This window comes from Apostichopus japonicus, chromosome 13 (assembly GCF_037975245.1).
Source record: "Apostichopus japonicus isolate 1M-3 chromosome 13, ASM3797524v1, whole genome shotgun sequence".
NCBI classification, from domain to species: domain Eukaryota; kingdom Metazoa; phylum Echinodermata; class Holothuroidea; order Aspidochirotida; family Stichopodidae; genus Apostichopus; species Apostichopus japonicus.
Window position 1 is genome coordinate 6,767,223 of NC_092573.1, and position 25,067 is coordinate 6,792,289.

Here is a 25,067-nt window from a genome sequence, read left to right on the forward strand (position 1 = left end):
AGATGTTTTTTACTCCACTTGGTTATACCTGAATAATTTTTTGAATTCTCCTCATTTGGATAGTTCGCTTATCTGTAGTCTGCCAATTTGGAATATCTCCCTGGTGACGATAGGGGATTTCCCGGTTGATTATCGTCATTGGGCGCTTCATGGCGTACTTTTCATTGGTGACTTGATTGATGAAAACGGACATTTTCTTCCTTTGATTCACTTTCTTGAGAAGTATCCCATTAAGACCAATTTTTTGGAATATCATGGCATTTTTCGGTCTGTAAAAACCAGGCTGCGTAGTATTACAGATGCCTGTAATGTTGAGTATCTTTGTGGCCCTGTTAACAGTTTCATAAATATACTATTGAATATGGGTAGCTTTGATTGTAAATATGTTTACAATCATTTGCTGTATTCTTCTTACCGCCCGTGTAAATCTTATCTCAAATGGACAGAATCGTTCAGTATTACTAGTGCGGATTGGGCCTTGTATTGTACAGTCCCTTTTAACTCTAGTAGTGATATTTACATTCGCTGGTTTCAGTATCGTATTCTTCATAGAATCATCCCGACAAATTATTATTTGCAAAAGACTGGTATTGTTGCATCAAATATGTGCACTTTTTGCCTGCTTAATCTTGAAACAATAGAACATTTGTTTTATCATTGTGATTTTGTTCAGAGAATTTGGAAATTCTTTGAAAACCTTTTCATTAATGTTGATATTAAATTTCATTTGGATATTTCTGAAGTTTTGTTTGGGGGCGACTTTTCACGTGTCCTCAATTTAATGCTCATTTTGATAAAATGTTACATTTTTAGTTGTAAGAAAATTAAGATTCTTCCCACAGTGATTGGCACTGTGAAATATCTGAAAGAATATTTTATGATACAAAAATTGATTTTTCAAAAGAATATGGATGAGTTGGTATGGGAGAAGTATTGGCTCCCTTGGGTACTTTTACTTTAATCGTGACAGTTCGTTTATTATTTTTGTTGTCACTTGTTGATTTCATCCTTTTATTGTGTATTGTTTGATTTTCATGAGCAATAAAAAAAAATAAATAAATAAATAAATAAATAAATAAATTAGAATATATTTAAAGTCGATGCTTTTCGTCAGGCTGGCAGCTCTAACGATATCAGAGAAAGTTATTTTTTTTTATATTTTCAGAGCTGATCAGATGTACTATATTAATAGGCTATGACCATGATGATATAGTGCATTTATAACCTACCATCTTCCTTATTCTTGTGCAGGGATGTAATCGTATATATGTGTTTAAAGCGAGTGTAACAGCATGCAAAGAGGAACCTTTTAGACCATTTCTTCCGTCAAAGTAACTACAAATATTACAGTTTGTCTGTAATCATTGAATCTCTATCTTAATCAATCTCAATCTCGCCAATCTCTCCTCTGGCCCATCACACCTCCTTACTCTCCATGCTACCTCTTCCTGATCGAAGTCTCTCCCTTCCAGCTGTTAGCTGGTGGTTTTGTTCCTCTCTGGCTTACACCAAGAGATGAGCCCCTACGAATACAACAGCCAGTTAGGACAATTTCCTGATGCTATAACCTCTCTAAACTGTACTCCCATATCATGCTTCAAAGCACTGGTATTGGCAGTTCAAACAGTTCCTACCCTTTATCTGATAGAAACATGACATTCATACTGTGAAGAAAAATTGTCCCAACTCGGTGAATACAATGTCATTACGGGTTGTGGTTTTAAGGATGGGTGCTTAGGAATCTGCATAGGAAGTGAAATAGCGCCAACATCTCACTTTTGTACGCGCGACTCCTTTATAACAGCCATTCATTGCAATGATTGCACAGTTATACAGAGTACGGTACCCGAAAGTAGGTTATTATTCTGACGTCTTCGGTGACGTCATTAATTATAGTTTATTTGACGTTACTTGTTAAACGTTGATTCTGTTTCATGGAAAACATAAACCGGTATAGGCCTATATATTTCACTCTTAATTCAGAAAAGCTTGAATCTGGCATTTCTGAGTGTCTACAAATTACTCATACCGAAGTAAAGAGCGTGTTCTTGTGATATTAAGAAGTCTTGCAAAATTTCCTTCTCGTTGCTTTCTCCGACTCTGTTTGAGCTCAAAAGTAAAAAAGTATTGTCGAGGGGAAAGTTGTATTAGACTGATGTAAGTAATACTTGAATGTATTTCCTACTTAGCGTATTCGAGACGTTGATAATGAAAGTTGTGATTGTTTGTAGCAAAAGTGAACTTGAAGCAAACAGGTGTGATGTCATAGTTGAACACTAACAACAAAATGTTTTTGTTTTGTTTAATGTTCACTTATTGTTTTCACTCTGGAATGGATAGGGTTCCAACTTTACCCATTGAAGGGGTATGAAGTTAACAATATTCCAATAACTGTGGTGTATTGATAATTTGGAGATGAAACTTAAATACATGAAATACATAAACATATATTCGTCGGAATACTTCTATCACAGCATAACTGAGTTCCGTTTTGGTACAAAACCTATGAACTTTAAATGCTGTTATCTCAAAACTAGTACGTATAGGATAACGAATGCAAATTGAACCACGATACCTTTTTCTATGGTATTTTTTTCTTAAATCAGATAAAATAAAAATGTCACCTGGAATATTCCTAATATATTCCATAATTGCTTTATATTTGTGTCATTAAATATTTGAGATTTTTTTATTGTCGAGTGAAGTACAAATAAATTTGCCAATATTTGGTATGAATAATTTATTCATAAATGATAAATTGCATATACATGAAATAAGGTGGCTACTTTCCTGTAAATATAGTCTTTGCATTAAACAGTAACTTATAGCCTCAAATGAAGAACAGTGAGAGAATATAGTGAATTCTATGAAAAGTCTCAAGCATATTTATTTCTGACGTCACTTTGGTCATTCAGATATTCATGAGTGCAATTGGGCCAATTAAAACTATATACTCGAATATTCATGAGTGGAAGCTTTAACTTCTTGTGTATGTGGCATATTTTATGTTGTATTTGTGTGTGTATGTGTGTGTTTGTTTTTGCTTAATACTGGTTGAGATTCCTGCTTCATTACTCTGTTCAAAATTTTTGTGAGTGAGCATCTCCCCCCCCCCCACCCCAACACATTCCCAAACAATAAAATTATCCTTTACTCACAAGTTCACCTACCTGATCTATTTCTCAACACATCAGTTCATAATTACTCATTACACTTGAAATTCACATCTAGAGTTGATCTTTATCGTTAATGAGATCCAGACCATCGTAATTGTTGACTTACTTAATGGGTTTGAGTTCCGTCTTGTTTCAACTACATTGTAACCTATCATTTCGTGAATCAACCACGATCGCGCACAGAGGTTTACATTCTAACCATGCATGTTATACAGGAAATGTATTTTTTTTAGGGCTAGCTTAAAAGCGAAAGAGATAGATAGATAGGGAGAGAGAGAGAGACCACTACACATGTGGAGAGAGAGACACACTTTCGGATTCAAGTTGAAAAAAAAACCCCAGCACAAATCGAGCAGTTGATACAGTTCGAAAAGGATATGCTCAATATGACTAAGAACAACCCCTTCCAGTCTCTACTTGAGGCGGACATTGACCATATTTACATTACATCATAGAAAAGCTAGTCGTGCATGCGGACAAAACAAGGAACATGTTTTTAATGGACAACACCAGCTACAACAAACTTCTCACCGATAACATAATCCCCAAAATATAGACTTGCCGAAGCAGAAATTGCGACCAAATCGACACCGAGTTCACATGTATTGCTGATGAGCAGAAATTAAGTGACATAATAGATAGAACTGACGCGAAGAAAACATACATCACCTTGTAGGATCACAAAGAAAATTTCGAGAAAAAAAAACCGAAATGCAGATTGATCAACTCTACGAAAAACGAACTAGGAAATGTGGGTCAACAAATGCTAGACCGTATTAACAGTGAAATTAGATTAAACTCCCAGATCAACAGTGGAGAAATACCCAATCTGTATTGGAATGGCTCCAAAACCGCCTATCCTTCTTAGTCTTTGACAAAGTAGACTTCTACCCATCCATAACCGAGAAGGCTCTTCGCCACATCTTGAAAATGGTCCCGCCAGTTCCCCCGAACTTGGAACACACCACCATCATGCATACCCCACCTTCACGACAAGAAAGGAAAATGTGGGTGGAAAAGGTCTCCCGTAACACCTTCGACGTCACCATGGGTGGCTAGGACGGCATCTAAATATGTGAATTCATAGGCCTGTTCATTCTATATCATCTAGATCAGAAGCTTAAAATTAACCTGGCCAGCATAGGCTTTCTTAGAGACGACGGCCTTCCAGTCATAACAACCATCCAGGCCCCAAAGCAGGCCGCGCTAGCAAGCAACTAATCCAGATTTTCCAGTCATTTGGCCTACAAATAACCGTCCAAACCAACCTCACATCAGTCAACTATACCTAGATATCAACCTTAACCTTGTAACCGGCATACACCAACTAAACAGGAAACCCGATGACCTACCCATGTACATCAACGCGAAATGCAACCACCCACCACCTATAATCAGGCACATTCCCGTTACCGTAAGGAAAACAATATCTTTGCTATCATCGAACCGCGACGTCTTGAATGCTGCCGCTCGCGTATATGACGAAGCCCTGAATTGAATTGGATACACATAATCCGACCAGTACACTCAACTTAAACAAGGTTATGAATGCCAAGAGCGCCAACCCCCCCCCCCCCACCCCCTCTTTTCAGTATGAATGTGAAGACCAATATTCAGCAGAAACACCATGAAAATCAGCTATATAGCTGCACGATAAATATGAAGTCAATCATCCAATCACATAACTCAAAAAACGCCAAGGAGACAAGCAATTCGACCCCTGCTAGATCATGTGACTATAGATATACACGTAGTCCCCCCCCCCCTCACACTGGAAATGTTTAACCAAGTAAAGGTAACAAAATGTAAACACAAATGTGATCCTTAGAAGTTTCAGAAAGGTCGGTATACTCGCGGCAGCGAAAGTTATACTTGTCAGTCTATAGTTCACATTGACAACAATAACTCTACAAGGAAATGCGACAATGACATACAAATACTATATACATATACAAGATTAAGGAAGTAAGACATAACTTCCTGTATGCACAAGGAAAGCGTTTATACAGAGAAGTCTCAATATCACAACCAACAAACCCGTGAATTGCGATTGCACATATTTTGTTGGATATGTTGTATGTATCATAGCTCAATCTTCTCAATTCTTACTAGCTTTGAATTCATATTTTGTTATGGCGCTTTTTGTCGCGTTTATCGTATTAATGAGCTGTTTGCTTCGGTCTGCTTATGGAGACGAAATGTTGGCTTTTAATACCACAATTTCTGAAGGAGTTTTCTTGGCTTACACCGGTAATGCAGTAGTTCTGACCTGTAATCCTCTTGATGGTGCAGTGAATGTTCAGATACTGAAAGGGAGAGGTAATACGTTGTTACTTCATAACGGAGAGATAAAAGCAGGCGACGGACGCTATCATCGAGTTCAATCACCCGGAAAAGGGTATAAGTTATCGATTCAAGATCTTAATACGTCGGATTCAGATGTGTATACATGTACCTGGGATTACCGTTGGTATAAATTGATTAAAAATGTGTTTTGGAACGATGAAATACACGCAGAACTTCGAGTGGTCAATCGTAAGATGAAAGAATGTTTTCTAATGAATGGATTTGACGGCATATTTTTCGTAGGAGAGACATTTGATGTATACTGTCCTAAAAACATTACTGTTAATCTATACATTAAAGAGGGAACTAAAAATATCGATGTGCAGTCGACACTTGAAGATACTAAGTTCGAGAACGTGGCGTTGAGACGTATACATAATATATCGGCACAATATAATAACAGCAGGTTGGTGTATAGTAAGGAAGGCAGTGACTACTTTAACTCAAGTCCAAATATTACTGTATACGAAGATTTACAAGTAACGGTAGAGCCTCAGACTGTAAATGTTATTGAAGGAGGAAACATAAGTCTTACATGCCGTAGCTTCCCTCTGATACCATCAGCATCAATCGAATGGGATTTATCTGGAAGCCGGAATATCATTTCCAATGTCAACGTGTCTCACACAGTTAACGGATACAGATCGATAATACTCACAGTTAGCTTTCAAAATGTAACAGAAGTAGAAGATCAATATTCGATCAAATGCAGAGTAATCGCAGGATCAAAGAATAAAACCAAGATGGTAACCATTCAGCAAGAACGAAAAATGACCACCGACGTCACCATGACAACAAATTCATCGACGGAGATTATTCAAATAATCAAAGACGTCACCACGGCAACCAATTCACTGACGGGGATTGGACAGACACAGTCGAGGTTACAAGACGAAAACAGTAAAATGTTGATCATTGTTATACCACTTATTGCTACACTGGTGGTTATTTTCGGGGTCTTTGGTGTAACTTTGTACATAAAAAGGTCAAAGAGAGACGCAATCACAACAGAAATTGGAAACATTGACACCTTTGATCAAACAATGTATGCCAATGCGAAGATTGAGATGCAACTCACGGAAAATGATTCTGAACTCATACACAATACAGTTTACGAGTCATACATGCACGGAAAAACTTGATTGATCGAACTTAACAAAACACCGACTTTTCATGGGTCTATAAAAGTAGTCAACTTGCTTGTTCATTTAAACTCTCACACATACACACCCACAAACATCACTGTAATGGCATTTGAAAAAATACAAAAACTACACGCTACACACATTTTCGGACACCCTGGTCCTTCGTCAGGTGTAAAAGAGTGTTTGAAATCACGTTAGTCTACCGTATAAGCCCCAGACTGCACAAAGTTCTTGAACCCGGAAAGAAAAGCCATATCCCTATTGAGAACATGACAGTGTGAATGTACTTTAATGATCAATTCGACTTCCTTCAAGTTTCTGTTACTATGGTCAGACAAATTACCCAGAATTATGGCAAACCTAAGACAGTCGATATTGTGTTGTAGAAGATTAAAATGTTCAGCCACTGGAAAACTGGTTTTGTTCAGTCTGATTGTGCTTTTGTGATTATTAAGTCTTATACGAAAAGGAGTGGAGGTTTGACCAATGTATTGTATATCAGGACAGAGAACACAAGTGATAAGATATATCACAAAGAGAGTGTCACAATTGTATGGACCTGGATGTAAACACATCCCTCAAGGAGAGAGCTGAATGTCAGGGTCCGTGATCATGTGATGGTTATATATATATATATATATATATATATATATATATATATTCCTCACAAAATGTGGAAGTAAACAGAAAACAAGTTTTGTAATTTTTCCACCATGTTTTACGAGGACTTTAGTGATTGATCTACAACATCCTCGGCCTACCATTGGAATATGCGGGGAAGATATGTAATGATTGAATCAAGTATTGCATATGTGCATTTCTGCCCAGATGTTACTTTTCGTCAGGTACTAAGACAATAGCTTGACGATAACGAATTAATCTATACGTCGAACAATATGTTTTTATGGTAAACAATAATGATGCTGAAAAGAAGGTATACGAAAAGGAATAACTCATAAACAGGTATATTGATTTCTAAATTAAGTTTTAATCTCTTTTGTCTGTTTGCATGCCCACTATTATACCAGAAATATCATTCTTAAAAGTGTCTTAGAACTAGCTTTCAGTCATACAGCAAACATGGAAGGCTCGCACATTGCCAACCATCTCTACGACGTCAATACGACATTGTCGAAGTCACAAAAGTTACAAATCAAAATCCGTTTCAACAACTATGGTGTTTTTGTCCTATAGTTGTTTAAGTGAATTGGTTACATTAAATAAACACCGGTTAGGTGTTGCAGCAGAGAAAACGAAAGGTTACTCTGTTCAAAGTTACTTCCTTTAGAACAGAAACAGAAACATGAACAGAACCGAACAGAAAGAAACAGAACTCATTCGAAGAAATCGATAATTAGACGATCACTCTTAATTGGCAACCTGTTATAGCATTGTATGATAACGTTTACATTGTATTATATATAGACGTCAAGCAGTAACGGTAGATAGAACGATTGTTCCTGTCTTTATTTTATATTTCTTTTGAACTTTAACGCAAATGACAATAGTTTTCCTGTATCCATCTTGATAACCTGTAACAATATCCTAGGTTGTAAAAGTATCGGATGTTACAATACTTTATTGATATTCTTGGTTGTAAAATTATCGTATGTTACACTACTTTATTCATACTCTGTACATACTTAGATACACTGTAAAACCCAACCGGTAGATGAGCTTTCTGAACAAGGGTTATGACAGTCAGGATGACTCAATAATGTTAAAATAAGCGTTACAACATGATTTACGTAAGTTTTATGCGGAAACGTAGATCAACGTATGAAGATATCGTTGTTTCAACTTGTGATGGTCGAGTATCAAAACATTTCTACATGAAAACGACTGGAAAGAGAAGACTGTGCGTATTGAAACAAAATTACCGGTAAGTGATCGCTCGCGCGCGTATATCGACTAAGTAGATAACATACGTCAGGGGCCAGCTTTTCCAAGTCTTGGATGATTTAAGGTTCGTATTTAGAATGATTAATGCTCAATACAGTAATGATATTCGCAAAAATTCGACTGAATCTGAAATATGTTGTTAAAATTAGCCCAAGTCAAAGTTTAAAACTTGCAGCATGAAATTATATGCGTGATTGAATTGGATTAGAAAAGTTACTATTTCAACAGCCTAGCCTACAAAATTTATAAGCTCCATTTCACGTTGAACGTAGGCTGTGCATCAGGTTAGGCTATAGAGCTTTACAGATAGGCCTAACCATTAACAGTTGCGCAGTGTGAGACAAAGGAGTAAAACATTCGGTTCATCAGCATGAGCTCATGTGGTTAATACATGGTACTGATGAGCAAATTTGAATGAGGTATAATTTAGAGATATGTTTGTTGTGATTGGCAGTGATAGTGGTCATTCTGTACTAGCAAATATACAAACTATTATTGTTGATAAAAACAATGGATGGCTTGTAGTAAAATTGCATAAATCTATTTTTCAAAGCCACATTGGAGCATACAAAGTGACAGAGACTGAAAACTATGATCAAGTAGTTTGTCCAGGTAATCTTAAAGATTACTACCCTCTAACTTCCTACACTATGAGAGAAGCTAAAGTGGTTGTGTTAAAACACTCTGTAGATATACATGAAGAACAATAGGAGTTACCCTAAGTTGAGTTGTCTGTGATAAAGCATGAGCCTTACTAAACGTTGAAAGATGCAGTACTTGGATGACATTTACATGCAAAATTTCTACTCATGCAAGTAGCCAAGAGTAGATGTACAGTAGATCAGCTGCCATACTGCATATTTATGCAGTGCATTTGGTATACTGCAGCTGAATGGGTTGTTGCACTTACTGCTAAAATATTACTATGTGGTACAGTACTGTAATTCTAAGGGGAGTGTACGAAACAATATAGCCAGCTTCTAACTCACTTACATTGTTCTCTTTTCATGCATAGGATTGCTCAGAAATTGATACTATGTACAAATTGAGGGTAGTGTTGTCACCAAAGGACATTCAGAAGGTGTCCCTTGAGCAACGTCCAGAGTCTGTTGAAAACCTTATGGAAACTTTGAAAGATAAGTTAAGCCTTGAAGGCAGTTTCTAAACGTTTACGTCTAAACGTTAACCCAAGGAAGCGCTCCTACCCTGGAACGTCTTCATCAAAACACAAAAAACCAAAGAGAGCAGAAATAAATTACTTACCAGACATTCCAATTGGAGAATATGCAACAAGTATGGAGTCTTATTGAGAAAACTTTTGCACAGAAGTTCAAAAAAGAAACAGGGTCATGGACAAGATTTAAAAAATGATGATAAGGACCTATGCATACCGTAGACAGGACCTGGTCTTAAATGCGCCAGCCGTCAACGAAATGGTAGAAAGATGCCCGCCTTATTTCTTCCCGGTGAAGTAAGTTCCTTAATTGTCAATTAATTTATTGGGGTGCTGTCTCCTTCACTAAAATTGGACATTTTGTTTTGTATTTTTCATGATATAGTAGCTGCAGTGTATAATGAGTAATAAAAGTAATCACAGTGGGTGATTAGTGTTAGAGATGTTTTATTTCTTATGTATAAAATTTTGGTAAAATACAGAAAAAAAGAGATACAAAGTATGTGGTCTGAATATGGTGCAGCAGGGTGATCTGATCAGTAATTAGCATTTTAAGCATTTTTTAGCATTAGTAATTAGTATTTTTTAACCCATGGATGTCAGTCACTATTACTTATTTTGTTTGTCACTAATATCTGCACTAAATACCTGTAAAATTAGTTTTTAACTGTATATTATATATGGTCTTACCCAGGATTCCGATTGGCAGTTGACTACCATCGACAAATGCACTTACAAGTTGCATTTATACTCTCACCTTGGAAATGGCTTTCTATAATATTGCTACCTGGCAAAAGGGAGCCATTTTCTTTTCATATGGCAAACTTAACTAAATATTGTTTTCTACATTTCTCATTTTATTCTTTCAGTTGAAGGCTGAGTTTTCGAGGTTAAGCAACCTTGCTCTGGACAGCAGTTTCTTTTCTTCACTAGACCAACACCTTGACAGAATGGTGGAAATATTGTCAACCAGACAAAAGTTTCAGAACTTGTTTCACTTTGAGACAGGGGTAGGCTATATAACTCATTCTGTAGTGTATGGTATGATCAGATAATACAAGAGCTCATTCATCTATATTCTTGTTTTAGCAATACTTCAAATACAGTAAATAAGAGTACATACTTTTTATTAGAAATTACCTTGTGACAATTTAACAGTTACATTTTGCATTGTGTGTACAATATTACATGCAAAACTAGCATAAAGGTATGCTGTATTTGCCCCAAATATACCAGATATTCAAATATGGTTACCTTTGGTAGCACAAAGGTACTGTATGCTGTATTTGCCCCAAATATACCAGAAATTCAAATATGGTCACCTTTGGTCAAAATTCTTACACTGTTTTTATTACCACCTTGGAGGAAATTTACTTTAATTTTGGTTTGTTTCATTTTTGCATTCTACTGTATATGTTAACAACACCATTGGTTTATTTGATCCATCGTAAGTACAAATTGTGTCCTGGATATAGATTCAAGAAAAAGGGACTGCTGAATATTTTTGCTAATTGACAGCTTAAACAATAATATTCTTTAGTTAAAGAAGTTAATATATTGCTGTTTTAGTGTAATTTATCAACAAAAAATAAACCGTCAGGCTACTTAAATAACCCTCTTAACAATTTGAAACCATGCCTGTGGCATTACATTCCATTATAAACATTCATAGTTATCATGCATCTGAAGTGTTTAAATAGTTCATGTGGTGTCCTGAGAGATATTGCAAAACTCCATTTGACTGGTAATTATCTTGTTTCTTGGTAAATCTTGAAAATGTGTTGAAACAAATTGTAATATGGAACAGGATGCCATTGGAAATTGTTTCTCTGCTTTTACATTTCAACTTATGAAGAATTGTTGATTGGGTGAATAGGCACTAATAATAATCATTGTAATAATCAAAGAGCGAAACAAAGTTAATTTTATGATATGCCGATGTTTTCTTCAGGCAGAGAAATGATATAATAGCCCACACCTCTAGTGAGTTGGAAGGGTCCAAAAATGTCTGAAAAAAATTCTATCGGGCTTAAACTCTAGTTTACATTTTCATTTTTATTCAGAGCCATTGTTTGTCAAATAATCACTTTGTACTTGCTTAGTTATGGAGAATTTCTAACAGCTTGCTTGCATCAATGTGATTGGTATCATAGTATATGTTTCAGAAATAATTTGCAAAATTTGAAGTTACAAACATGTTCATCCTAAACAAAGCCCAATGAGGGATGTACTGTGAAATCATTTACAGGAAGTCAGTATTAATATTATATATACTGATAAAGGAAAATGCATCAGATATATCTGTGTTGTGATGAAACTATTCAAATCACAGTAATACAAGTGTTTGAAGGATCCAAAAACTGGCAAAAGACAGGATTGACAATGGAATTCTTTCAAAGTATTTTGTGTTCCAAATGGGTAAAAATAAAGTGCTTTGCTGTAAAGATCTAAAAAACAAACATTTTTCATTATGACTTTACTTTGCATGCAGGTTTTCATGAGCAAAGACTGTTGTGCTTCCTCTCAGATTATTAAAAGAGTTTTACAGAGTTGCTTTATCTTCTGATTAAAATGTAAGTTTTTGAGTACAAAGGACCAAACAGGGGCTATTTGCTGAACCCTGGCTTGATTTCATATACCCATTTCTAGGATGAAAGGTTGTATGTGATTCCCCAAACATATCCTTAGCTTTCATGGGAACTAGTTTCATGGTAATTTCTAATATAAGGGATCAAAATACCCTGAAAAGAAATTTTTCATATCATTGAAAAGATGAAGTTCCTGTTCTATGCTTGGTTTTCACAATTGAACAATGCTCTTATCCATCATAACTAGTCTTTGTTATAAAAACAGATGCAAGAACAATTGGTCGCATCACTATAGCTTTGCTAATGACAACTTTAAGTGCATTCCTTTAGTTAATGAAACATTGGTGTTTTGAGCATCGTTGCCTATTTACATGATGTAATTATGATTCACCTATAAAACTATTTGCCACAAAATTAAAAGTCTTTAGCTGAAACAATCATATTGTAAATGGCTGAGAGGAGTGGTTACTTCTTTCTTCTTGGCTTTTAACAACATTGGTTATTTCCAGCAGCCATAACATATTAATTTTACTTCTGTATTTCATACCAAAGAACACATGCACTTGAAATTGGTATTTACTATCTCAAATGAATCATGGAAATGAATGATTGCAGCAGGCATGTACCCATGCTCCATGTTCTTCTGTATCTCATTATTGATACATTTTGGCGTTGTTTCCACCGATAAAAGTATTAGGCACTTTTTATGCGTTTGATTATTTCTTCTATTTCCTTGTTAAAGTACATTGTTACTGACTTCAGAGGTTGAAAATAAAGTTGTGTTGTTAACTTAGCAATATATAGTTTTCTTTACTAAAATTGTCTGTTGTCATAACTCAATTAAATTGAGGTAACCCGCTGCCTAGAATATTCCAAGTAGCGTCAACTTAAATATTCAAAGGTAACTCTGGAGATAATGGAAAGTGGGAAAAACTTGAATTGGTCTTGTCAGTTTAACGAGGAAAGGCTATGCTGTATCAGCTCTAATGTTTTAGTTACCATAACTTGCCCAGCTTTTTCTCAAAAACAGATAAAGATTAAATTTGTTGGACTTTGCTGATATCTGTTGCCACAACTGATGAACATGAAGTGTAACAAAGTAAAACCAGTGAGTTGGTTGTAACCACTACTGTCAAGTCTTACTTATGGAGTTTCTGGGTTAGTAGAGTGAACTTAAAAAAGTTAAGGCAGCGGGTTACCTCGACTTTTTCAAGTTGTCTTGACGTGTTGGGTTTTACAGTGTACGGTACTCTATTTCAATACGGACCTCGGATAATCGGAACGGAGAACATTTTTAGCAGGATCTTATGATGCGGTCGCTTGGTTCTCCTCCTAACGGAGTCAGACGTCTTACAATCACCAGGGAAGTAGCCAGAAATTTGAAGGGGGGGGGGGGGGATCAGAAAAGAAAAGGGGCACTTCTCACAAAAAGGAGCATTTTTCACATTTAACGGAACGCCATGACTGTACTAAGCAAATTTGAGCCCAAAGTGCCTCCCACGTTGCAGGAAATAACCAATACTAAGAGTATATTGTATTTACGAAGCGGACGAACTTTTAGCAGAAAGATTGAGAAGGATCGCTTAGCTTCCTTAACCTGAAAAGAGGGCTTAATGATCGGGAATACAGCAGCAAATGTATTCAAGAAATGCATGTTTCAAGGAATAACCAACGTCATTCTCTAATAAAAAAAAGCTTCACGTCCTGGTTCACACCTATATCCGTCTGATCAATGTTATGGCCATTGTACTCCAAAAGTTAACTGTTTGTTTAAGAACATTCTCGACGGCATTGTTCACATGTGTTAAAAGGATTGTCTGGTGGCCCAAAGAAGTTACCTTAAAAAATAGTAAATAATTTTCCAAACATGTTGTCAAAGTATGAGAACGCTAATGTTGCGTTTGACAGAGAAACGATTTTTTAATCGTTATGGATAGACATTTCAAATATGATTTGAACAGTACAATACGTGACGTCAGCTCTGCCATAGCAGATTGCGTCATAACCCACCCTCCGCACAGTACCTATACGGTAATCACAACAAAAACAGCGTTTGTATACAGATAAATTTCTTCCTTAATTTCCGGTGAAATTTCTTAAAAATTAGATATGTTTTCAAAAACTCCTTAAGCCGCCATGTACTTGAGCGGTGGTTCCGTGGTCTTTGTGTAACACAAGGTAAATTTTAACAGCAGACTCTGAGTTGTTCAGGCTATACATCGCGCTATCCAGCTCCAACGCGAAAAATGTTCGCATGTAGGCTGTACTCAAACGTTGACAATCGGACAGTTCTGCGAAGCCTAAGCTTCTCAGTGCTATATTCTGCTCTGACAACGATTCGATCAATTTCTTCAATAATTTCCGGTGAAATTTCTTATAAATTAGATATGATTTAAAAAACTCCTTAAGCCGCAATATATGTAGTAGATCGGTGGTTTCGTGGTCTTTGTGTAACACAAGATAAGTTTTAACAGCAGGCTCTTCGTTGTTTATACATCGCGGTATCCAGCTCCAGCGCGAAGAATGTTCGCGAGTATAGGCTCCTCTAACGTTTACAATCGGACAGTTCTGCGATGACATCGATCCTGCCAAGTTTCATCTTTCGGTTTAACGAATACTTTATAAGTTTCCTTTTACTGTTAATCTGATCCGTGAATTTTATTTCAGCGATTTCGAAGAACAGTTAATGAACTGTGGTTTGAGTGTGAGTGTACTATGTGTAACGCTATACAATTACACCAACTGAGCATCGTAGTATATACGTTCGCAAGTATGTACGTTATATATATATGAGGCAATTCAATGTGCTTACACGTGAGTTAATTTGCTGCGGAATTGAGAGTGCTAACTTCAAGTCGCCTGTTTTGCCTATCTGCAAGCACTACGTCAATCACCATATTGAAGCGTTCGAACAAACGGTACTTTTGGTGAGAAACTGGTGAATTTGAAAACCAGATTTCTACAAGAAGAAAACGTCGAATGGGGACAATTTTTACATGGTTAGAAAGAGAAAAATAATAACTACAAGGACAATGTATCAAAATCTTCCACCAGACAATTCCTTTAAGCTATATAGCTATATAACTTAGCACAGTTTAAAGTGTACAATACCATGTACGTATCTCGCAATTACCGTTATGTCGGTCACTGTATTATTGTACGTCTTAATATGAACACATTGGCTCGTGTTGCTATGCCAATTGGACGCAGGCGCAGGATGCCCTTTCGTCAGATCGTTATGCTGTACAACGTAGTGTTATTTTATTTGCGTATTAATATTGTTTTGAGACGCTTTTCTTTAGTAACAGTAAAGAAGAACGGAGTACTCTTTCGAGACAATTGCTGGTTATGTTTCTTTTAAAGTTGATATAAAATTGTAACTTTCTGAGATAAAAATTAATGTTTACGTAGTGCTTTGTATGAATGAATGGATTCGTGGATTCGTGCATTATCCTGGCCGGGGCGATAAACGCACGGTAGACCAATGATTAACCACCTAATTAACAAGTTCTTATGTAATTACATCATACTGCACTGGTTCGTTACATACAAGAATGTTTGGATAACAATGGAATGTACACCTGCATGATTTGTATTGTCATAATACGCTGCAATGTCTGGTATTGTTCCAAACGTTATAAAATTTAAGAAGCATGCCCTCATTAACTGAAGTTACCTAATGCCAAGGTGCGGGATCTTTTTGAGAAAGCTATTGAAGAATGACGTATTTCTCACGTATTTCTTCACATTTTCGTTTTTAAATTAGTTGACAAATTTGATCCAATTTTGATCTACAATATTTGATTTTATTAAACTTTAAATAAATAAATATATATATATATATACATATATATATATATATACATATATATATATATGTATATATATGTATGTATATATATGTATATGCATTTGCCTTTGTCGTTTACCTCCATTGCATTAACATAAAGTCTGTTCAAAGTATCTCTTTCGAGATCCGGCTTTAGGAATCACAAATGATTTCGGGTTGGTTAGCATCATGTTTGATCTCTAGAGTAAGGCAAAATATGTCACCAAAAACAGAACTAGTATTGTTCGATACAGGTGACAAACGCCTACAGTGGAATTACGACCTTCCTTACCGGTTTCGAACCTCTGGACATACAATCAGCGTCCATAGCCTAGTGGTTAGGGTGTCCGCGTACAGAGCGGGAGGCCCGGGATCGAATCCCGGTGGAGGCTGGAAGTTTTTTCACTGTTCTTGATTTTCCAACTCATTACGATTTTCATATATATATATATTGTAATGTATATGTAATACGAATATTGCATTCTTACCACATACCACGAGGCAGTATATTTATGGCGAATACTAAGCCTATACTCATACCATTGCATTCAGCTACTATATTTATTGTCTGTAACTAAATTATGCTTATTTATTTCTCGTCGGTTCTTGTGATAAATATACACGATACATAAACAAAACCAACAATAACGATGCATATGTATGTTTTACTGTGTAATAATAACACTATATTCTACATTATAAACTAAATGTGTATAGCATTAAACGTATATATATATATATATATATATATATATATCTACATTATATGATAGTTGGTAATAAATAATTTATGACAGTGCGGGCAATGACATTAATGAAACATCTCGGTATTCCCATTAGAAGTGAACGAACAACTGAAGCATAGCTGCTATGTAGGTTATCTTGTATCAAACCATATTCTGCAGGCCTCATCGCGTCACAAACATATGATATAATCATTTTGAATGTGTCATACAACTGCGACACATTACTATAGGCCGATGGCAGAATGAACAATTGGAAACATTACAAATGAATTATTACCTATTTGATTGATCTCTCAATTTGCATAAAATTGCTTATTGACATGTGTTTGAATCATTTAACTGGATAATTACACAATCAGTTGAAGGTATGGTCGCACGTATCGTCCTCATAGCTTTTTTTCCCCTTCCATGTCGGATATAAATCATCTTTCATGATCTACCTACAAACCACTTATAGTGGTGATAGTCAACGTTCCGAGAAATTAAAAGAAATGTATTTCTTGAAGCCCTGTATTGTCTACTTATTGTAGCACATAAGTTAGATTTATCCCTATACGTATCAACGAGACTCAATTTGAAAAGAATGCTTAGCTGCTCGTTTCCTGTAGTTAATTCATACTTCCAGATGCCACCTATACTTTTCGTTATAAGAGCGCGATTGAAGTCATTCTTTAACGTTGTAAGATGTAAACAACATTCCTAAGAAAGTGTGAATCACACATCAAGTAAAATATTGTTGTTGATAGCTTACTTTATCCTAAGGGCACATGATACCTAATATGTCAGCATGCGAGAAACAGTTTGAATTAATCTCTTCAAGGACAACGTCAAATATCGCGACAGTTATATCGCTGCAATATTGTGGCAATGTTCTGGCTCATTCTGTTCACATAACATTACGATGATATATCTACAAAGATTATATTTACGCAATTAATCACAGGATTTTTCATTTTATTTAGCAATATAATTTTAATTTATTAGTTTGTCACTCCGTTTTTCTTATCTTTTTCGTCGTTTATAAAGCTCCTCGACAAATTCATAGTATGCGCATGCTCAGTACTTTTGTTAATGAAGTAAGAGAATTCTTACTGAAAAGACTAACACATAATATATCAATCATTCGTCTTATATTAGTTTTCGTCTTGATGTTTATTTTGTCACATTTGCAGAACTTATCCATTAATGTCATTTCGAATTCGATTAAGAGAGTTGATTCTAGCGTAAATTTTTAAAAACTTCGTGTCTTAATAAAGAAAAGGTTAATGTTGATGCTATGCATCGATGTGCTTTGAGGTGTACTAATTACCAGATGTACTGCGTAACTACAGATGTAAAATAAAACAAAAACGTTGTCTTAAAAAGAAAAATTGATCTGGTCCATTTTCTATGTGAAGGAATTGATTCAGTTCGACCCCTGCACCCCTCGTCCAGGAAAAACTGCAGACTTTTTTTTAAGTACCGATAGTCAATAGAGCAGGGGTTCCCTGACTGGGGTGCATAAACCCCAGGGGGTGCGTGAGTCCATCTCAGGGGGTTCGTGAGACGCTTCTGAAAGACACAGGCCGCATGACTTTGGTGAAGTTGGTGTACGCATGACAGTACGTCGTGAAGATAAAGAGCTGATCTGATCTTGAAGTTTCCAAATAAATATTTGCTCATCTCTTGTTTTTTTTTCATTACAATATTAGAACTATTATGAACTTGATCCGTTACAAAGCACTGTTATGTGTATTATAGTATAATAATGACTCAGATCGTGTCTCGAAAGTTGGGGACTCGTGTACAACTCTGACATCCACAGGGGGGTTCGTGGGGGCATAAAGTTAGGGAAGCCCTGCAATTGAATAAAGTGAACCCATCTTTCCTAGTTATATTCCTACGTAAAGCTTTATACCGATGTCGTATTCAAATTTATCAAGGAATGGTTGATTTTTTGTGTTTATCAGCAGTGAAAAGGGTATATGTTGATCAGTGTTTTGATAATATCAATTAATTCACAATAGCTATCTATCAGAAATTGTCACAATCTTTCAGCTGCGATGTACAATAAGAGACGTATTGCCTTAAAACATGTGCCCTTATTGCAATACCGCAGTGTGTGAAAATAAGGGGAATAAAACAAATAATGTTCATTCTCTAAAACTTAAAATATTCCGTAACTACAAAAGTAAAAGACAAATCTTCAATAGAACAGACGTTTTCTCTCACAGCTGTTTATTATTTTGTTGTAGTTATCACTTTCTTCTTAAATCAATATAAAGACAGTATATAGTATTTCTTACAACAGCATCGAATTCATTGAAAATTTCACCACATGCAATTAAGAATACGGTTTCCGTTAATATTTCAAATTTTACAGATTAAATATAGTTTCTCAAGTTATTCTAATTATTAATCACATTAATAATGAATAATCATAAAAAGGTGACACAAATATTTACGAAAGACCACTCTCAATATTGCCATACCATATATAAATATATATACAGTTGATTATTATGTTAATTTCATACTAATTTTATGAAACAAAAAGAAAACAGATATTTATGTTGTTACTGTTATACAATTAAGATGAATATATTTAGCATTATTAATTAAACAAGAGTAAATCGCAAGAAGATAATCATCTCAGAGGGAGACAAACTTATGCAACTTTACAGAAAAGGAGTCATTAATTATTATAATTGTTTAAATTTTTCATCCTACAAAGTGAAACGACAGTTCGTGAGTGAAGTAAAGATAATTGTTTCATAGCAAACAAAAGGGGTTCTTAATTGGCTAATTACACATTGACAACAAAGCGTGAATTGTATTATATAATATTGTATTGTGTTGTATTACAATGTATCCCACACAACACACGCTATGCATTCTACAAGATTCACGTGTATCTATTTTTTAATCATAAGAACGTTAGCAAACAATAATTCACATCATCAATTCATATGAGTTGAAATCACAAAATGAAATTCAATAAAATCATGTTTTCATAGTGCAACATGATTCGGTATCACCCTTTAATATGCTGTTTAGTTTCAAATTTCTTTCAACCCTCAGTTTGCCCTCACTGAGACGTGTATACGTATCTAATTAAAGACTCCTCGAAGTCTATCAACAATTTGTGAAACCTTCAGTAAAGAACTTTTGGAACTTATTTAACAATGTTTAAAAAATATTGGAGCCGATACAAACGAGCTTTCACGCATGATCCAAAGAAATATTTTTGTTGTAAGAAAAACGGAATAATATTCGTATCTTATTGTCATTTCTTTTGTTTAACATGTCAATGAATGGTAATAAACGTGTTTACCGTTCAACTCACCCACCCCCCCCCCCTAAAAAAAGGTGAGTAATAATAAGTGCATAAAACATTCTTATAGTAACAGATAATGTCATCGTATATTGAATATTCATAATGCTACATGATCTTATTTACAAATTGCTACGTTTCATAAGGTTTGTGTATTTTATATTAAATATACATTTGGTATGTCAGTTATGGTAATATGTACATCTTACGTACTACTCCCGTTATAAGGATCTTGTTTAGTTTAAGAATCGAAAAGTTCACAGTATGAAGACAAACGTTAGATCTATATACTTTCCGTTCGTCATACAGAACTGTGAGTAGAATTCATATTAAACGCAGGAAAGCAGGAGGAAAGCATAGAAAATGAGCTCTTTCAAAAAGAGCACACAAATCGAGGTTCAACTGCCTATAACTTTTGACTGGCAATAAATGGAAAAAGGGATTATCAAATCATAACTCAGAAAGCAATAACTACATTTCTTCAATTTTACAGATCAATTTCAGCGATGAAAGAAGCAACGCAAAACCCGAACTGTCTAGATTCTAACGCCTTAACACTTATTTCACACTACAAGAGACACACTCAAAAACACACTCACCACGAGGTAACTTGATTTGAATTCTGACAAGAAACGACACCTGGAAAATTAACTGGTTGCCCAAGAGACCATTTCAAAATTATACTACCCTGCAGCTGTATGATATAACCTCTAATTGGTGATCCCATGTGGTTATGTGGTGAATAAACGCAGGACAGGTTCTATATGTGAAGTAAAATGACCGTATCTAAGCAGAAGACAGCTTCTATACTCATTACTGGTTTCAACTTCTCACTTTAGCCGTGATGGAGTTACTATATCCCCTGTAAATGAGCGCCATGTTTCAAATTTGAGCGTCCAAATTACAAATGCTTGTTCTTTCCATAACGTTAATGAGATCAATATTAGCGGTACTGCTATATACATGAGAGAAAGAAAGAAAAACAGAACGAAAGAAAGAGAGGTGGAGAGATGAAGAGGGTTGAGAGGTGGAGAGAGAGGTGGAGAAAAAGGGAAAGAATTAAGGCGATATAATTTATGAGTTTTCCAACGTTTGCATAGCCACTTGCTATCTACTCTTAGAGTGCCGAACAAATACAAGATGAGAAATATGATCTTTGATGTTTCATAACGATTCGAGTTTTTGCCTGCTCGTTGTTTTAAACAGGGGTCTCCGGCATGGTGTTCCATTTTACCTTGTCCAACTTAGCAGGTGACCCCGGAGACAACTTTGGTTCATCCTGCTTTGATGGTGTCGATGTTAGCATTGGTTCAGGAGTCTCTGAAGTAGTACTCTGTTGTCTCAACAGCTCAAAGTCACTTTCTCTGACAAGCTCATACTTCCCAACTTTGCGGTTCTTCTTAAGTAAATCTATCAACGTTTGGTCGTCTTCTAATATCCTCTCTCGTTTTCTGCAAATGTACCAATTTCTTCTTGAGCCACGGAAGATGTGGTATAACTTACACCCTACAACAAATGTCAGTACCGACAACCAAACCGCTATTAGCCATGTCATGTGGTGTAGTTTGGGGAAACTATTACATATTAAGGAGGGGTAGTAGTCGCCCAAAGCTTCAACTAATAACTTGTCTTTTAAATATGGAGGTGAGGTACAGGTGGCTCTGGTGATTAAATCGTATTGGAACACGTACTCGGGTTCTTCTACTAATACGCTTACCAACCACCTCACATTACAATCACATTTTAATGGATTATCACTTATTTGAAACTCACGTAATTGCTTTGCTTTATGAAATACAGATTTTTCTATCGTCTTTAATAGATTGCTGTTTAAATAAACCTCCTCCAAAGCGTAGCATCCTTGAAAGATATCCTCCTCTAAAAATCTGATGCGATTGTAGGAGATTTTAACTGTTTTTAAATATCCTAATCGGCGAACATTTGGAAAATGTCTTAGTTTGTTATGGTCTAACTGTAAATACATGAGGTATGGAATGTTATTGAAGTTCAACGGTTCTTCTTCATCACTTAGCATGTTTCGTTGGATACTCAAGTCTTGAAGTTGATCAAAGATTGTCAAACTTGTAGCATTCCAAACTGGCAGATAATTGCCAGACACGTCTAACTTCATTAAGGAGTTCGACAGTGGATAGAGTGTTTCGGGAGACAAAAACAGAAGTTGATTACGTTTCAAATTTAAAATTCTCAAGTTTGAATTACTAGCAAATATAGCAGGAATGTGTTGCAAAAAGTTATTTTGAAGGTAAACCTCTTCCAAGTTGAATAAATGAACGAACAAATCGTCCGGTAATGATGTAAGTTGATTCATGCTTAGGTCCAATATCTCAAGCTTATGAAACCATTGGTTGAATGACGATTCCGCAAGACACTGTATGTTACTGTTACTGATTGTTAACACTAATAGAGATAAATTTCTCTTCGGAAGATCGAACCAAGAAGCCACATTAACACATTGCACAGACTGATTAATCATCATATCATATGAGCTACTGACAGAGTTGTAATTGTCGTAATAGTCATCAGACACTTCAGCGTTCAACGAGGGAGATGACGCAGCCTCCATGTCCGACATGGTCAACTTTCGAAGTTTGACCAGAGAGGAGAAGGTTCCTCTTGCTATTTGAGTGAGATCGATCTCATTTCCGTCCAGAAAGAGAGTTCTCATCTGATTGTGGTCCAGGAATGTCTCGGATGGGATTGTCTTGATTGAATTACTTCGCATATCTAGAATCTGCAACTTGGTCATTTTGCTGATTCCATAAGGCACTGTATGGAGTGAATTCTGGCTCATATCTAAGGATATTAGTTTAGTTAACATACTGAGCGTTCCGTTTGTGACTGATGTCACCCCACTGTTCACCAACGCCAGTTCACGGAGGTGTTGAAGGCTGGATACGTTGAAATTGTCCGGGGTCAAATGAGTAAAATTATTATCATTGAAATAAAGTGAATGATATTCTCTGGGTAAATGAGAGGGCAATTCTTGCATCATTGTACCGGAACAATTTATACGTAAGATGATGTCATTGCATTGACACACGTCTAGACAGGATGGCATCACATAGTATCCAAAAGACGAAAGGTGCATGGTGGATAATATCATCCAGTATGGCAAAAGCATGTTTATGAGAACAGCGGCCATAATGGAAAAATACAGTACTCCGAAAAGTAGTTAAATAAGGTGAGAAGATTTTATACTCTTAAAGTATTCTCAATGTACCGTACCTTTCCCAAATAATAAACTTGCTAGAAAGGTTCAGCGAATGGTTACATGAGCATATGTGTTTGTCGGTAGGTTGCTACTTGATTTCCAAAAGCCCTACAGCCATGTTTCCCACACGAGCGTTGCTGGGAAGTCCTATCACCCCAAGAACCGGTCATTGTGTATTCATGCAACCGCCAACTGAGGCCTGAAAAGTAATAAGAAAATCAAGAAGTATTAAGTTTCGTGCTCTTATTGCAGAAATATTTAAAACGGAGAAAGCTTGGAAATTTTGAAAGCTTGGCATATGAAGACAGCGACAGGTTCGCAAGTCTATTTGTCAATTAAAAATAGTCAAGAGTTTTCAGTTAAGGTGTTAAGCATATTGCGAACATTTTGCTGTATGTTCTTTCTACGCTCAAAAGGTGTATACCATATCCGATTTGTATGTCTGCCTGCTATTTCAAAAGTTTATTTTCTGCTTTATTAAATAAAAATCAATAATAATAATAATAATAATTTCTTTTAATAATTTGTAACAAATTCATGACATGGATTACGGGTTTCAGTGTTATATTGTAATGGGATAGATATAATTGCGAGCATCACATTGATATGCAGTAATATATAATTAATCACAGGGCGTATAACCACAGGGCGTATAGGGATTTCTCTTTGACTTGGTTTCCTCTTTAGAGAGTCAAACCACAGTTAGAGCTTCTTCTCTTTTACAAAGTAAATATATATGTATGCTAATTCATGGCGTCTTCGTTGGTTAACATCACTAAAATAGTCTTTAGGGTTATTTTTCAGTTATGTAATACCAGTAATAACAAATGAAGCCGAGACCCAAATTCTATATAAGATCAGAGCTATATGAGGCAAATTGAAGATAAACGATTGTACGGGAGTCATCACCTGTCTCTCAGATCTTACACAATCAAAATGCGGAAAAGCCATTAATAGATGCATGGATATTCCGGATCAAATCTCAAATCTTGCTTTAAATAAAGATTTGCCATCAGAGTAGACCATTCTCATCATCGTCTTTCAGCTAAATTATTCGACAAATATTAAAACGTCTTCACAAAAATCGACGAAAATCCATGTAGAAGATTAATGATAGCAGTGTTCCAGTTTAACTGACGGCTTACAAATCTCTCTCCTACCTCTCTCTCTCTTCCCCCCCCCCCTTTCTCTATGAAGTTGTGCAGTTATAGAAAGCTTAAGTACATACCTTTTAAGTACAACTATTCTTTCTTGCATTTCGCTTCAAGAATTTGTTCAAAATTCCGAAATTTTGTTGCAAGGCATAACCCACTTTGATTTTGTCCTTATCTTTAACACGCGGAATTTTAAGTAGTTCCGGTGGATATTTATTAGAACGGTCAATGAACCAAATTTGCCATTGCTTTCATATTAAAAACCACAATGAAATACATATTCGAAATTTGCTCCTAACGTGACATTTTGTTTAATATTAGTAAAACACCCTCAGATTGCCCGAAGCCTTAACAATGTAGATCAAGATGAATTTTGTCCAACAATTCTCTTTTAGCGAATTTTTAATTCATATATTTCCTTTTGTGTTCATCTTCTTGCGATGTACCCATTCAAAACTCTTG

The 25,067-nt window shown here is 35.7% G+C and overlaps 2 protein-coding genes across 6 annotated transcripts in view; one reads left to right on the forward strand and one right to left on the reverse strand.

The window, feature by feature from the left end:
- Window positions 1-5,162: 5,162 nt before the first annotated feature.
- LOC139978337 (uncharacterized) lies at window positions 5,163-13,124 on the forward strand. 2 transcript variants are annotated; one of them, XM_071988447.1, is made up of 3 exons: window positions 5,163-8,549; window positions 9,585-10,040; window positions 10,613-13,124. In XM_071988447.1, exon 1 carries the CDS (start codon window positions 5,309-5,311, stop codon window positions 6,662-6,664), a length of 1,356 nt encoding a protein of 451 aa, XP_071844548.1. In that variant the 5' UTR covers window positions 5,163-5,308; the 3' UTR covers window positions 6,665-8,549; window positions 9,585-10,040; window positions 10,613-13,124. The 2 variants fall into 2 exon arrangements, 1 of the variants encoding a protein (XP_071844548.1); XR_011796950.1 differs by having other exon boundaries at window positions 8,546-8,633.
- Window positions 13,125-15,677: 2,553 nt separating this feature from the next.
- LOC139978335 (transforming growth factor beta activator LRRC33-like) overlaps window positions 15,678-25,067 on the reverse strand; it is a 60,186-nt gene continuing 50,796 nt past the window's right edge. For 3 of the 4 annotated variants that reach the window (XM_071988437.1, XM_071988439.1, XM_071988438.1), the window contains exon 2: window positions 15,678-23,650. In XM_071988437.1, the coding sequence (XP_071844538.1) occupies window positions 21,418-23,382 (1,965 nt within the window). In that variant the 5' untranslated portion in view covers window positions 23,383-23,650 and the 3' untranslated portion in view covers window positions 15,678-21,417. The remainder of the gene's footprint in view (window positions 23,651-25,067) is intronic. The other variant, XR_011796949.1, reaches the window with a different exon arrangement.

Bases quoted from the DNA above. Each gene is read 5' to 3' on its own strand.
- LOC139978337 (XM_071988447.1), top strand. From the start codon at position 5,309: ATGGCGCTTTTTGTCGCGTTTATCGTATTAATGAGCTGTTTGCTTCGG.